The sequence below is a fragment of the Lepus europaeus genome, chromosome 2 (genome assembly GCF_033115175.1).
Source record: "Lepus europaeus isolate LE1 chromosome 2, mLepTim1.pri, whole genome shotgun sequence".
Classification (NCBI taxonomy): domain Eukaryota; kingdom Metazoa; phylum Chordata; class Mammalia; order Lagomorpha; family Leporidae; genus Lepus; species Lepus europaeus.
In genome coordinates this window covers 89,179,061-89,194,128 of record NC_084828.1, presented here as the reverse complement: position 1 = coordinate 89,194,128, position 15,068 = coordinate 89,179,061, and the positions used below count along the sequence as shown (strand labels likewise).

Here is a 15,068-nt window from a genome sequence, read left to right as displayed (position 1 = left end):
TAATTAATATTAATTTAGTTTCATTTCAAGAAATAGCTTATTATAGACAAAAGGAGTTTCTTTATAAGTCTCAGAGTAAGCACAAAGCAATAACATGCAACAGAGTAACCAAAAATAATAAGCAAAGAATTAAAGTATACAACTAGAGGAAATCACTTAGCCACAAGTGATGATTGTAACACAGGGAAAAATAAAGGAACTACAATAAAAAAGAACCAATATCAGAATGACAGTAGTAAGATCTTACCTATAAATAATTACTTTAAATTTCAATGGACTAAATTCTCAAATTGAAAGACAAAGAGTGACTGAATGGATTAAAAGATAGGACCCATCTATAGACTGCTTATAAGAAAGTAACTTTATTTCGAAGGACACAGATTGAAAATAAAAGGATGGAAGAAAGTATCCATGCAAATAGAACTCAGAAGAAAACAGGAGTAGCTATTATCTAAATGTGTGCCTCCAAATTCATATGGTTTTATTAAAGATTTATTTGAAAGCCTGAAAGGCTGAGTGACAGAGAGAAGGGGAGAGACAAAGACAGGGAGAGGGAGAGAAAAAGAGAGGGAGAGAATCTTCTATCTACTGGTTTATTCCCCAAATGGCCACAATAGACAGGGCTGTGCCAGGCTGAAGCTAGGAATCAGGAATTCCAAACAGTTTCTCCAGTGGGTTTCAGAGACCCAATACTAGAGCTGTCTTCAGCTACTTTCCCACATGGATTAGTGGGAAGCTGGAACAGAAGCAGTAGTGCTAAGACTAGAACTGGCACTCTGATGGTGCCAGCATCATAAGTAGCAGCTTCACTCATTAGGCCACAATGCTGGCCCCGCTATCATAGATTTGAAAAAATTAAAACCAATCCTTCTTAAATTATTTTTTTAAATATGAGGAAGAAATTCTACCAAATTCATTCTATATGACCAGCATTACCTTATTAACAATACCAGACAAGGACACACATATAAAAAGAAAGCTAGTAGTCAATATCCTTGATTAATATAGCTGCATAATTGCTCAACAAAGTAGTAGAAAATCGAAAGCAATAGCACTTTAATAATATCCTTCACCGTGATCAAGAAGGAGTCATCCCAGAGATGCGTGAATGGCACAACACATGCACGTTAGTAAATGTGATGCATCCCAGCAGCAGAATGAAGGACAAGTACCATATGGTGGTAAATGCAGAAAGACATCTGATAAAATCCAAGCCCTTCAAGTTAAAAGCTCTGATCAAATTACATAGAGATGGAACATAACTCAACATAATAAAGGCCATATGGAACAAACCAACAACTAACATCAGGGAGAAGCTGATGGTTTTCTCTCTATCTGGAGTAAGACAAGAATAAGCACTTTCACTACTTTCATTCAACATAATATTGAAATCTTAGCTAGAACAATCAAGCAAAATAATGAAATAAAGCACATCCAATTGGAAAGGAGAAAGTCAAATTTTCACTGTTTGCAGATGACATGACCTTATTATATAGAATATTCCAAAGATTCCGCAAAATCCTTTTTTTTAAAAAAGACTTTATTTATTTTTATTTGAAAGACAGAGGCAGAGAGAAAGTGAGCTCTTCAATCCGCTGGTTCACTTCCTAGATGGCCGCAACAGCGGGTGCTGTACCGATGTGAAGCCAGGAGCCAGGACATTCTTTCAGGTCTCTCATGTGGGTGCAAGGGCCCAAGGTCTTGGGCCATCTTCAACTGCTTTCTCAAGCCATAAGAGAGCTCTGAAGTGGAGCAGCTGGGACATGAAACCAGCGCCCTTATGGGATGCCGGCACTGCAGGTGGCAGCTTTACCCACTATGCCACAGCACCAGCCCCCACAAAATGCTTTTAAGAGCAGCAAACAAATTCAGCAATGTTGTAGGACATAAAGTCAATGTATAAATATCAGTAGCATTGCTATACACCAACACTGAATCATCTGAAAAAGAAATCAAGAAGGAAAGCATATTTCCAATAGCTTCAAAAAGTGAAATATCTGGCAATAAACTAAGCCAAAGAGGTGAAAATGTTCTCCAAGGAAAACACTAAATCGTTGATGAAAGTAATGAAAGTGGAAACAAAGAAAGTGAAAAGATATCATATGCTCACAGATTCAAAGAACCAATATTGTCAAATGTGCATACTATCCAAAGAGAGTCACAGACTCAGTACAATCTCTAATAAAATCTCAATGACATTTTTCACAGAGATTGCTAAAATCTGTATGGAGCCACAAAACATGTTGGATAGACAAAGTGATCATGAACAAAAAGAACAAAGGAGGAGGATCTGACTTTAAAATATATTTTAAAGCTACAGTAATTAATACAGCATGATATTGGCTTAGAAACAGATCCATAGAGTGGACAGTGAGAGAGAGAGAGAGACAGAGAGAAAGGTCTTCCTTTGCTGTTCACTCTTCAATGGACGCTGCGGCCTGAGCGCTGCAGCTGGCGTACCACGCTGATCCGAAGGCAGGAGCCAGGTGCTTCTCCTGGTCTCCCATGGGGTGCAGGGCCCAAGCACTTGGGCCATCCTCCACTGCATTCCCGGGCCACAGCAGAGAGCTGGCCTGGAAGAAGGGCAACCGGAACAGAATCTGGCACCCCGACTGGGACTAGAACCCAGTGTGCTGGTGCCACAGGCAGAGGATTAGCCTATTGAGCTGTGACACTGGCCCTAGAGGAGAGTCTTTTTAACAAATGATGTTTGGATAATCAGATATCTACCTGCAGAAGACCCTTATCTCTCATCATGTACAAAAATCAACTTAAAATGGATTAAAGACCTAAATGTGAGATCTGAAGCTTTGAAAATATTAGAATAAAACATAAAAAAAAAAGAAATTCAGAACACTGGAATGACAAGAATTTTCTATTCAGATCCCCAATGCAAAGAAAATAAAAGCAAAAATGGACAAAACAGGATTTTTGGCAAAGTGAATCATTTCTGAAGAGCAGAGGAAACAATCATCATAGTTGAAAAGGCAACCTACAGACCGGGGAAAGTGTTTACAAGCTATTCATCTGATAGGGGGTTAACATATGGAATATATAAGGATCTCAAACAACTCAACAGCAAAAACAAACCGCAAATGAAACCAAATAATCCATTTAAAAAATGGTCAGTAGATCTAAACAGGCATTTCTCAAAGGAAGGCATACAAATGGCTGACAGTATATGAAAAAATGCTAAGCGTCACTAATCATTAGAAAAATGTGAATCTAAACTACAGTATAACTTCGCTTCAGGAAGACTGGTTGTATCAAAAAGACAAAAGATAACAAGTGTTGGGGAGGATGTTGAGAAAAGGGAACACGTAGACATTATAGGTGGAAATGTACTTGGTACAGCCATTGTGGAGAACAGCATGGAAGGTACTTTAAAAACTAAAAATATAACTGTCATATCATTCAACAATCTCACTCCCTTGGTATATTACAAGGACATTGAAATCCATCTGCTCCATGTTTGTTTCAGACAAGAGTCAAGACTTGGAACAATCCACATATCAATATACCAATGATAAAGAAAGTATGGTACATTTACACATGGAATATTGCTCAGCCATTAAAAGAATGAAACCTTGTCATTTTCAACAACTTGGATTAAATGACAGGTCATTGTGTTAAGTGAAATTAGTGTGTTAAGTCAAGTAGAGAAAGCTAAGCATTATATCACTCATGGAAGGAATTTGAAAATAGTTGATATTGCAGAAGTTAGAAATATGATGGTGGTTACCAAAGGCTAGGGGGAATATGGAGATAAGTTGATTGATGTGTACTGAGTTATAGCTAAACAGGAGTAAGAAGTTCTTTAGATTATATTGCATAGTAGGATGACTGTAGGTAATGAAAATGTATTGTGTATTGCTGTATTAAAAAGACCATGGAAGGGGTAGTGCTGTGGTGCAGCTGGTTAATGCCCTGGCCTGAAGTGCCGTCATCTCATGTGGATGCCAGTTCAAGACCCAGCTGCTCCACTTCCGATCCAGCTCTCTTCTATGGCCTGGGAAAGCAGTAGAAGATGGCCCAAGTCCTTGGGCCCCTGCACCCACACGGGAGACCTGGAAGAAGCTCCTGGCTCCTGGCTTCAGATTGGTGCAGCTCTGGCCATCGCTGCCAATTGGGGAGTGAACCATCGGATGGAAGACCTCTCTCTTTCTCTCTCTCTCTCTCTCTCTCTCTGCCTCTCCTCTCTCTGTATAACTCTGACTTTCAAATAAATAAGTCTTGGAAAAAAAAACAGACCATGGAAGACAGAATTTTGGATGCATTCACTGTAAGGAAATGTTAAATACATTAAAATTTTAAAAAGATAATATTTTACTCTGATTGTTTGGATATTACAAAATGTATACATGTAATAAAACATTACATAATACCCTATAAATATGCACAATTTTATATTTGCTAAAATTCTTAAAATAAATTTTAAAACAAAAAAGGAGCACTCCTGGATGCTCTTTAACAAAGAAGAAAAATATCCTGTCCTCTTGAATTAAAATCTGAGACATGCAATTTAAATAGAATTATATTAAGTTATAACAAAGAATTAAAATGCAGGCAGAAAGATTTTCAGGGATAATGGAAGGAAACCCAGATTTATCTTTTTAATTTTTTAAATGTCATGAAAATCATAAAATCCAAATTACTATTATCATTTTACTATTTGCAGTAGTTTTCAGCAGACTGTAAAGGATTTCTGCTCCAGAATTTTCAACTCCCTGTATGGAAGCCAAACATTAACTATCTGCTATTTTAAAGAAAAACTGGTAGACACTCCAGTACCACTAAAAATAATACTAGTTATTTGTTGCAGAAATATCTCCACAACCTTGTGCAATGCTTAACACATAATGTTTTTTTAGATACTTTTTAAGACATTAAATAGAAGTACAAGTTTGATTTTTTTTGAAAGAACTTTGTATAAAATGTTTCCATGAAAGTGAATTTTTACTGGTAGTCCTACCCTCCCTGGTGCACACTTTCTCTTTCACCACCACCTTTTAGCATAAACAAATAAGTCAAACAACCATGCAACAGGTAATGTGTTGGTTAAATTTGCATTGACACACAGATACAAATCACTTAAAAATGAATTTTGATTGCTTCAATTCTGATTTTCACTAATGTCTTAGGCAAAATTAAGCAACTAAACCATTAGTCCTGTTTCTATATGTGCTTAGACCTTTCCAGATGTTATTTATAACCACTGTCTGTTCTGCAAATCTAGTGAATTTTAACATACATATCACATGGAATCCAAACAAAAAATCTTGAGATTCAGGTTTTCTAATTTGTTAAGGGAGAGCAGTAATGTATCTATTTCTTTGGTGCCTTTTATTATTAATTGACACATAACAGTTGTACAGACTTGTGATGTTTTGAGACATGGGCATAATGTGTAATACTCAAATCATGGTAATTAATATATCCATCATCCCAAGCATTTAAAGCAGAAATTCATTGATGGTTTCAACTACAAAAGTAATAATACATTATTGAACAATTAGAAAGTCCAGAAGTGTGTGTAAAATGGACAATTATATCTAACTCATAATCTAAAGATATTTATATGTAATGTTTTATATTTTCTTATAGTGTGACTTCTTTATTTGGTTTTCAATTGTAAGCAGTAATATTAAGAAGTCATATACTTGCTTAGTTGTGTATTTGTTTTTATTTAGGCCATATATGCATTTAGTTTTAAAATCCAAATAGTACTAGGGACTCATGATAAAAATCAATGCTTCTCTGCTCTGCCTACTATTTCTTGAAACAATAATTTTTAACTTTCAGTGTTTTCTTTAATATATTTATAGCCTAATTTCCAAATGATATACATTATCATTATTTGGTGTATCCTTTAGTTTTAGGTATTATTTACTGACTTTGGACAATAGAAGAAGAAGAAGATTTCTTACTATCAAGTTATCATCCTGGCTGGTGCTGTGACTCAATAGGCTAATCCTCCGCCTGTGGCGCTGGCACACCGGGTTCTGGTCCCGGTCAGGGCGCTGGATTCTGTCTTGGTTGCTCCTCTTCCAGTCCAGCTCTCTTCTGTGGCTTGGGAGTGCAGTGGAGGATGGCCCAAGTCTTTGGGCCCTGCACCCGCGTGGGAGACCAGGAGAAGCACCTGGCTCCTGGCTTCGGATCAGCATGGTGCGCCTGCCACAGCGGCCATTAGGGGGTGCAACCAACGGAAAAAAAAAGGAAGACCTTTCTCTCTCTCTCTCTCACTGTCCACTCTGCATGTAAAAAAAAAAATATCTTCCCTTGAATACATTTTCCTTCTGCCTAGTTTGACAATTTGAATAACCCACATTAAAAATATTAATCCAGGGTCAATATTTGGCACAGCAACTTAAATCACTGATTCGGATGCCCTCATTCCGTGTCAGAGCACCTGGTCTGAGTATGGGCTATTCCACTTCTGAAACAGCTTCCTGCTAGCATGCAACATGGGTGGTTGCAGATGAAGGCTCAGGTACTTCAGTTCCTTCACTCAGATGAAGTTCCATGCTCCTGGATTTGGCCTGACTTAACCCTAAATGTGGTAGGCATTTGGGGAGTGAATCAGGGAATGGAAGATCTATCTCTGTCTCTGTCTCTGTCTCTGGAAATTCTTACTAAATTTGATGTTTGGGAATTAAATTATAGATATTTGTAATGCTTTGCATTCATGATTCAGAATTAAAATTGGCTTGTTTTTAGAGTTTCTTCATATGGTGGTGGGGGGCCCAAAGCACCAAAACATGGAACACGATACAACTCAGGGCTCTGAGTGTGAAGGTGAATTCCAACAGTTGGATTCACGGAGGCTTCTGTCCCTAGAAAGAGAAAGATGGAGTATTGTAATTTTCCTAGTCAGCATAAAGCAGAAGTACATGACCCTTCTGATAAAATCTGATCTTTCCTGGATCTGATCACTGGAGAAACATAAATTATCTGTACCTTTGAGAAAATATTTACAACCACGATTCAGTCTGTAGTCACCATTTAGTCAATATAGGAAGAATATTTGTGTGAATCAGCTGATTATATCATCATTGACTAACTCATCAGGAAGCATTCACACCGTAGTAGCTGAAACTAAAGGATTACTGTAAACACCAGTGACATTTCAGCTAATGCTCCCATTATAGGTTGTACAAGTCCCACTAGATAGATTAAAATATCACTTTCTAAGCTTCATTATGTTGTATTTATGCTTGCAAGTGGCAACTACTGCAAATAATTACTCTAAACATTTCCTGGAGCAGGTGTGTGTGTGGGATTTTGGCACTGAAGGTTAAGTCATTGTTTAAGACACCCACACATCCCATATAGGCGTGCCTGTGTTTGAGTTCTGCTTCTGCTTCTGATTCAACCACCCTGATGATATGTACACTGGGAGGCAGCAGGTGATGTCTCCAATGGTTGGGTCCTACTACCCTCATAGGAGACCCAGATTGAGTTCCTGCTCCTGGCTTTGATTTGGTCCAGCTCTAGCTGTTGTAGGCATTTGAGAAATGAACCAGTGAACAGAACATTCTCTCCCCAACCCCCCCCCTTCCCCTCACCTTCTCCCTCTCCCTCTCTCTCTCTCTGTGTGTGTTTCAGATAAATAAAAATAAACACTATGATCATAAAATAAACTGAAACTATGTCATTGTAACAATTAAGAGAAAGAATAAGGAAGGAGAAGGGAGGGTGTGAGTGTAGGCAGGACAAATGGTAGGGTAGGAAGTATTACTATGCTCCTAAATCTGTACATATGAAATAAATGAAACTTGTTCATTTAATGTAAATAAAAATAAACAAAAACAAAAAAGTTAAGTACATAAAATTTTCCTTATAACAAATGAAGAAATATTAAGATAAATGCTGAAAGGTTTGAATTTAAAGTATAGGCACACAGCAAAGAGAAGTCTTTATCTTCCACAAACTGGCCACCTTGATAGACTGTGCACTGATTCCAAAAGCTCTTTTGAAAATCTTCTGCTACTGTTTCCTTTAAAGACCTCTTTTGAGTGATACAGGAAATCGACGGTCATGTTTTATAGTCATTTCATGGTTTGTATGTGTGTTTTCATCTGCATTTTTACCTTTCTTTAAATGATTTTGATTGCCCTTCTCTAAACAATAGTAAAAACCACATATTTACTGTTAAAGAAAAAATAGGCTATTGAGCTAAATTTGTCTATTAAACAAATTTAATTGGAACATAAGTATGCCCATTCATTTACAGATTGACTATGACTGCTTTTGCCTTCTAAACTCTCTAAAGGCAGAGGTGAGTGGTCCTCATAGAAACTGTATAGCTTGAGAAGCTAAAATAATTTCTATCTCGCCCTTCACAGGAGAAATTTACTGATCTTCCTTAAAGACTGAAATTTGATATTGTCCTATTAGGAAGATTCCAAAGAATCTTCACTGTTTAAAATTCTTCACAGAACAATTACTAAAGAATTAAAAAATGGAGTTATATATTTTTATAAGACATTAGCTGTCTCCGTGGAAATAATATGCAGATTATTCAAAATGAATCCTTGGATTGGGTAATTTTAGTTCAAAACCAGAGTTTCAAATGTTCGTATTTGTCTTACTTTTTGTTTCACTGTTTCTGGAAGTGACATATAATAACTCAAATATTTGTATAATATGTAAAGGGTACAACAAAGTTTATAGTATAACTCTAACTCTTGGTTCAGTACTTTTCTTAGGTAATCATTTATATAGTTGAATAATCTACTCCTACACTATTACATAACCTTTCTTTGCCTCAGCTTTTCCTTATCAATAAAAAGATAATGATAATATAGACCTATAAAAAGTAAAGCTAAACAAATATAAAATGCTTAAAATAGGCTTGGCATACAGTAGATGTTTATTATTATTATTATCTTATATAGAGAACTGTACTGTGCTAAGTAAGTGCATTTATTTTATTTTTTCTTATCTACATGATCTTAGTGGTCACATGATAATTTAATCATTATCCTTATTGGTTCCAATAAATTATTAAAGAAAATATGTGATCAAAGCCTTTTTGTAAAAACATATATATTAATTTTTAGTTATTTAAAAAAGAGCGAGAGATTTTCCATCCACTGGTTCATTTCCCAACCTGGCTGGGCCAGGTTGAAGAACTGATGTCTTCTAGGTGGATGCCAGGCCCCCAAGTGCTTGAGTTACTCTTAGAGTGCACAGTAGAAGAAATTGTATCGGAAATGGAGCTGGGACTCAAATCCAGACACACTGACAAGGGATGTAGGCATCCCAAGCAATGACTTCATCATAGTGTCAAACTCCTGCTGCTTTTGTAGTTTAGAAACATAAGTAGCTGTCCACTAATCTGTGGAAATGGAAGGCACTACTTCCTGTTCCTCTATCTCTGGCCCTCCTTCTGGTACCCACTCAAACCATTCACATTTAATCACTGCTGAAGACAAAATTTCTATTTTCTCTGAAATAAGAACAAGAGAAGATTATCTCCAAAACTGTAGAAGAGAGAGGGTCAGGGAGACTGGATAGTGGAAGGACAGAATTATCAGGAAATCAGCCTTGGGAAGACACTAATCCACTATAAGCATCCCCAGGAGTTCACCTCTGTGAGCTCTCACCTTACTGTCTCATCATAACAGCCATAGGGCTTGACAAGGAGCCTTGTCAGGGCTGAGATAACCTAGCTCCAATCCACAGTCCAATGTAACGATGGCAATAGGACACTGACATGGGTTTTATGTTCTTTATTATTTTTTATTAAAATATGGAAAAGCAAAGGTAGGGTCCTCTCATCTAAGCTTTCAAATTATCTTTTCTCTAATGAACAGTGGATCATTTTTCTATCTCAATCCATATTTGCTGTCTGACCTCCCAATCAACTCCTTCACTGTTGCTAAATGTCTACTCCCTCATTAATATGAGATTTTATTCAGCTTCACAACCTTATTTTCAATGAAACTTTATTTTTTCCTTATTCACAGTGAATTAAAATAACAAAAGCTATTTTTCAAAAATTTAAAATTCCTGGCCAGTGCCGTGGCTCACTTGGCTAATCCTCCGCCTGCGGTGCCGGCACTCCGGGTTCTAGTCCCAGTTGGAGTGCCGGGTAGTAGTCCCGGTTGCTCCTTTTCCAGTCCAGCTCTCTGCTGTGGCCCGGGAGGGCAGTGGAGGATGGCCTCAGTGCTTGGGTCCCTGCACCCACATTGGAGACCTGGAGAAAGTACCCAGATCCTGGCTTTGGATTGGCGTAGCACCGGCAGTGGCAGCCATTTGGGGAGTGAACCAACGAAAGGAAGACCTTTCTCTCTGTCTCTTTCTCACTGTCTATGACTCTCTCTCTGTGTCTCTCTCTCTCTCTCTCACTGTCTAACTCTGCCTGGTAAAAAAAAAATTAAAATTCCTTTGATATTATTTTCTTTTTAAATAAAAGCAACTTAAATCTTTCTTTTATCTTTAAAATTATGTCTAATTTTTATAATTTTTCCATATCCTCAGTTTTATAAAGTGGAGTGTAATGATCAAAAACCATGGAGATTTTGGGTGCAGATTATTATGTGATAATTTCAAGAATTATGAAAAACTTGCATAAATTCCTTTAAAAATCACTTTCTGTAATGAGTGTATTCTTACTCTCCATTTCCACTACTGCAGAGGAAAAAAAGTAATTACAGATCTGTGTTTTCTGTTGAATTATAATGTAGGAGGGCTTAGAATGGCATTATTAAAATGCATAAGGGAGGGGGCATTTAGTCTAGCAGTTAAGATGCCCACATCCCACACTAGAATACCTGGACTGGATTCTTAGTTTCTGACTTCAGCTTCCTGCTAATGCAGACCCTGGAAGGTAACAGTGAAGGCACAGTAATTTGGTTTCTGCCATGTACTGGAAGACCTGGATTGAGTGCTCAGTTCCTAGCTTTAGCCCTGGCCATTATGTGCTTTGGAGCAGTGAAACAATGGATGGGAGTTCTTTCTATGTGTCTGTTTATTTGTTTCTCTTTCCGTCTTCTATCCTCCCTCCCTCCTTCCTCCCCTCCCTCCCTCTCTCCTTCCTTCCTTCCTTCCTTCCTTCCTTCCTTCCTTCCTTCCTTCTTCTCTCTGTCTCACAAATGCATTTTTCTTAAAAAAATTTAAAACATAATTTGTATGCCACATTGGGTTATGCTACGACTTGCAGATTCAATTGCAGATTGGAGTGCCAGTCGCTCAGCTTCTCATTCAATTCCTTACTAAAGCACCTCTAGGAAAGCAAGGAAGATGGCCAAAATATTTATGCCCCTAGCATCCATGTAAGAGACTAGAATGGAATTTGGACTTTTGATTTTGGTCTGGTCCAGCCCTGACCATTGTGGCTATTTGGAGATTGAATCAGCACATGGAAGACATCTCTCTCTCTCCTCACCCCCCACCATGTGTTTGTATGTATGTGTGTGTGTGTGTGTGTATCTGTTTCTCCCTCTCTCTCATTTTGTCACTCTGCCTTTCAAATAAAAAATCTGAAAAAAATTAAAACACAGAAAAGATACTGAGATTAAAAAAAAACTGAATGAAAAAATCATTTGTCCTGTAACATGGATGCTAAAAAAAAAAAAAAAAAAAAAAAAACCTCCAAATAATGCTAGAACTGTTGATGTCCATTGATTTAAAGAGAGCTAGAAGGTGTCAGAAACTACTTCATGGATGACCCCATCCAAGAAGACATCAGGGCACTGAATGGATACTTTTGAGGTTGCTGCAGAGATAGTAAGAGAGAACTGGATCTAGTAGAAAAGTGTGTTTGGGGTGCGTAGTTGGAGGCATAACAGAAGAAAGGGCAATCTAGGAGATGCTAGGATTGCATCCTGGAAGAGGAGGGGTCCTTAAGCAGAAATAATTTGATGATTTTAGAGCTTGTATAAAACAAATAGATTTTAATTTTTGACCTTCAAATATATCCACCTTCAAACTGCAAGTTTCTTCTTTTGTGCCTCATCCTGTTCCTTGTCTATATTCTTGACTTTCTTCTTCTCTTCTTCTTCCTGCTTACTCTGATTGCACTTCTTCTTTATCTGTAGCTCCCAAAGAGGATGCATTAGGTTTCTATGGCTACTACAACAAAGTACCACACACTGTGTGAATTAAGCAACAGAAATTGACTTTCTCACAATTTTGGAGACTGGGCATTTCCAATATCAAGTATCAGCAGGGTTAGTTTCTTCTGTGACCTCTCTCCTTGGCTTATAAATTGACATCTTCTTCCTGTGTCTTTATGTGGTCTTCCCTCTGTGCCTGTTCATGTGCTAAATCTCCTGTACAAGGATGTTAGTCATATCAAATTATGATTCTCTTCAATTACCTCATTTTAATTTAATTACTTTTATTAAGAACATTTCAAATTTTGTTATATTCTGAGGTACCAGGGGTTAGGTTTTCAAACACATGAATTTAGAGAGAAGACAATTCAGCCTGTAACAGAGGTAGCAAATGGATTATTTTTCCATTTCCAGAGAATAAGGACTTTTGTCATAATATTCTGTAGACAAAGGAAGTGCTGACTGAGTTCAGTAGTGCTAGAGTCTCTTCTACTAAACCCATTGACTATTTAGAGAAACTCTTGACTATGATGGGCCATTTGGTACATAGATCCCATGAAGAAGAGAGATTCTGCTCTTAAGACAGAAACTCAGCAGAGTACTGTGAAATGGCATGGTCATTGATAACAACAGTTGCTATTAGGATTTGGGTTATTTGGCTGAGTTCCCAAAGGCCTTTTTGAGACAGGAAATTTCATCAGCCATTAGGATGGGCTGTCTTGGCAACACTTTTCTTATGTATTTTTAAGGATATCAGACTGTTTTCTCTTTTTAGTATTTCTAATCAAGATAATTGGAAGCCTGAGCCATGAAATACTGTCAAGAATTGCTACTGAGAAAATTCATATTTTATGTATTTTAACATTAGTAAAGCTTAGTCAGCTCTATCCTTTGATATTAAGCCAAATTCTTCTTCCTGCTTCTTCTCAGTTAAGGTCCTCTTCTAGGAGATCATGAGAGTCAGACCTCTGACCCACAGGCCAAAGGAGCAGAATTATTTCAACTAATATATTCAACAAATATTGTAATAATGTGAAATAAGTTCTGAAGAAATAAAATAAAGCCCTGAATGGAACTCAAAATTAATATATCAAATCTAGTGTCTTTTATAGTGTTTTAAATGGCCCATTTCACACATCCTGTGTTCAGGGTGAACATACTGTCTTTTCCTTTTTACTTGAGGGATATCAGGAAGTCCATAAACTCTATTTTCTGTCCTTCTATGTCACCATTGTCATTCAAGTGATTTCTGATGGCTCTTTCCCCTTTCTGACCAGTGGTTGTAAGGCAAACTCAGAAGTACAATCCTATAACTTTGGATGGGACTCACTCACAATTGTGAACATACACATTGTGGGAGCTGTGGAGGTACATCATGTGCCTTTCACTCTCACCTCCCTTACTAATACATACTGAGGTGGTTTCCTAGCTTTCTTTTGGAGAGCAGCTCCTTCTTCAAGAAATATTAGATAGGAAGAAATATTTATCCGGAGAATTGAAAATATAAATAGGATCCAGTGGAGAAAGTAGAACCAGGGGGGAAATATTCCAGTGAGAGTTAGGTTTCACACTGCATTAAAATACTGGTTCTCTAGAATTTACAGCCAGAAATTACTGGTAAATAATTCATTGGGATCACAGAGAATGACACTTCCTAAATTACTTTTTGTGTTTTGTTTTGGAGAAGATAAATAAGAATTCCTAAAACCACAAACTCTGGAGTTTACATCAAAATCAAACACTACAAATGGCTGTTAAATATCTGTACCAGCATCCTGAGAATTCTGGACAAGACGAGAGATGGGCAATGGATGGGGTGACTTACTATTCAACCTAGTGTTGATAAGGGGAAAGATAAGTGGGAAGGGACCACTGAAATTGTAGCTTCCATAATGGAAATCAGTGGATGAGACCTTTGTAGTGCTGCTCAAGCTGGAACACAGTTTAAGTGTTTCTTGAGCAAAAATAAGATCTGGAATCAATACCAGTGGAGTTAAAAGGAAAGGATAGCATGAGGATGGGAATGAAGATTCTAAAACACAATCTCTACTACAGACTATGTCATGAGTGCGCAGTGCATATTTTTTTGAATTCCTTCCCACATTTCTGTACAATTCATTTCTATTAGTTGACTGGCAGCAAAGATCTATTTATGTGTATTTACCATGAAGAATGAGAGGAATAGATAACATGCTATTAAGAGATATAACTACCAATCTTCAAACTGGTATTTAAAAATTATAGACTACCGGAAGCTGAGGTGCGGAAGCTGAGCCGCGGAGTCTGTGTGCCAGTGCTGGAAGCGGAGGTGAGACAAAAACCTCGGTAACCCGAGACATTGGCAGGGAAAGGCAGAAAAAGCCTAGAGGGAACGAGGTTTGAAGCCCCGCTGGGGAAAGTTCACCAGGCTGACTGGAGGAGAGAAAAAAAAAACGAATAAATAAGGGGAACTGGCATGGACACTAGCCTCTCTCTCCACTCACCTTACAAAGCTGAGCAAGACAAAGAACAGGTGCTATTTTGGACATATGTAAAGCAGCACCCACCATCAGCCAAGCAGAAAACCCTGGCTCTGGTAGGGAGAAATAACTGGAAGTTAGAACCTAGTGAAAGTGTGGAGCTAACGAACTGAGACTGTGAAAATGTAAGGGTGGGCGAGAGAACTCACCGACTACACAAACTCGGTGGCCTTGGCAACCTGGTGAGAGACTGCAGAGAAATTTGAGACCATACTGAGGGCTGCATAGACCCTTTGTGTGGTCCTTGGGGTAGAGCAGACTAATACCCAAAGGGGCCAGATTTCATGCATCAACTACCCTCAATTCCACTCATCTGTGTGGAATTGCTTCCCTTCTGAGTCGAGAGAGAGAGAGAGAGAGAGAGAGAGAGAAAACAACCTGGGTGAGTCACCTTTGGCACACCCTTAACCCTGAAGAACTAAACAGAGCTCTCTGGCCACACCCATCACAGCCTCTAAGGATCCTACAAAAGCAGACAGTCCACTTA

General features: G+C 37.9%; 1 protein-coding gene across 1 annotated transcript in view; it reads right to left on the bottom strand.

Moving 5' to 3' along the window:
• Window positions 1-6,696: 6,696 nt before the first annotated feature.
• Window positions 6,697-15,068, bottom strand: part of TMEM207 (transmembrane protein 207) — a 33,077-nt gene continuing 24,705 nt past the window's right edge. The window contains exon 5 of the mRNA XM_062181295.1: window positions 6,697-6,833. Coding sequence (XP_062037279.1) covers window positions 6,697-6,833 — 137 coding nt within the window. The remainder of the gene's footprint in view (window positions 6,834-15,068) is intronic.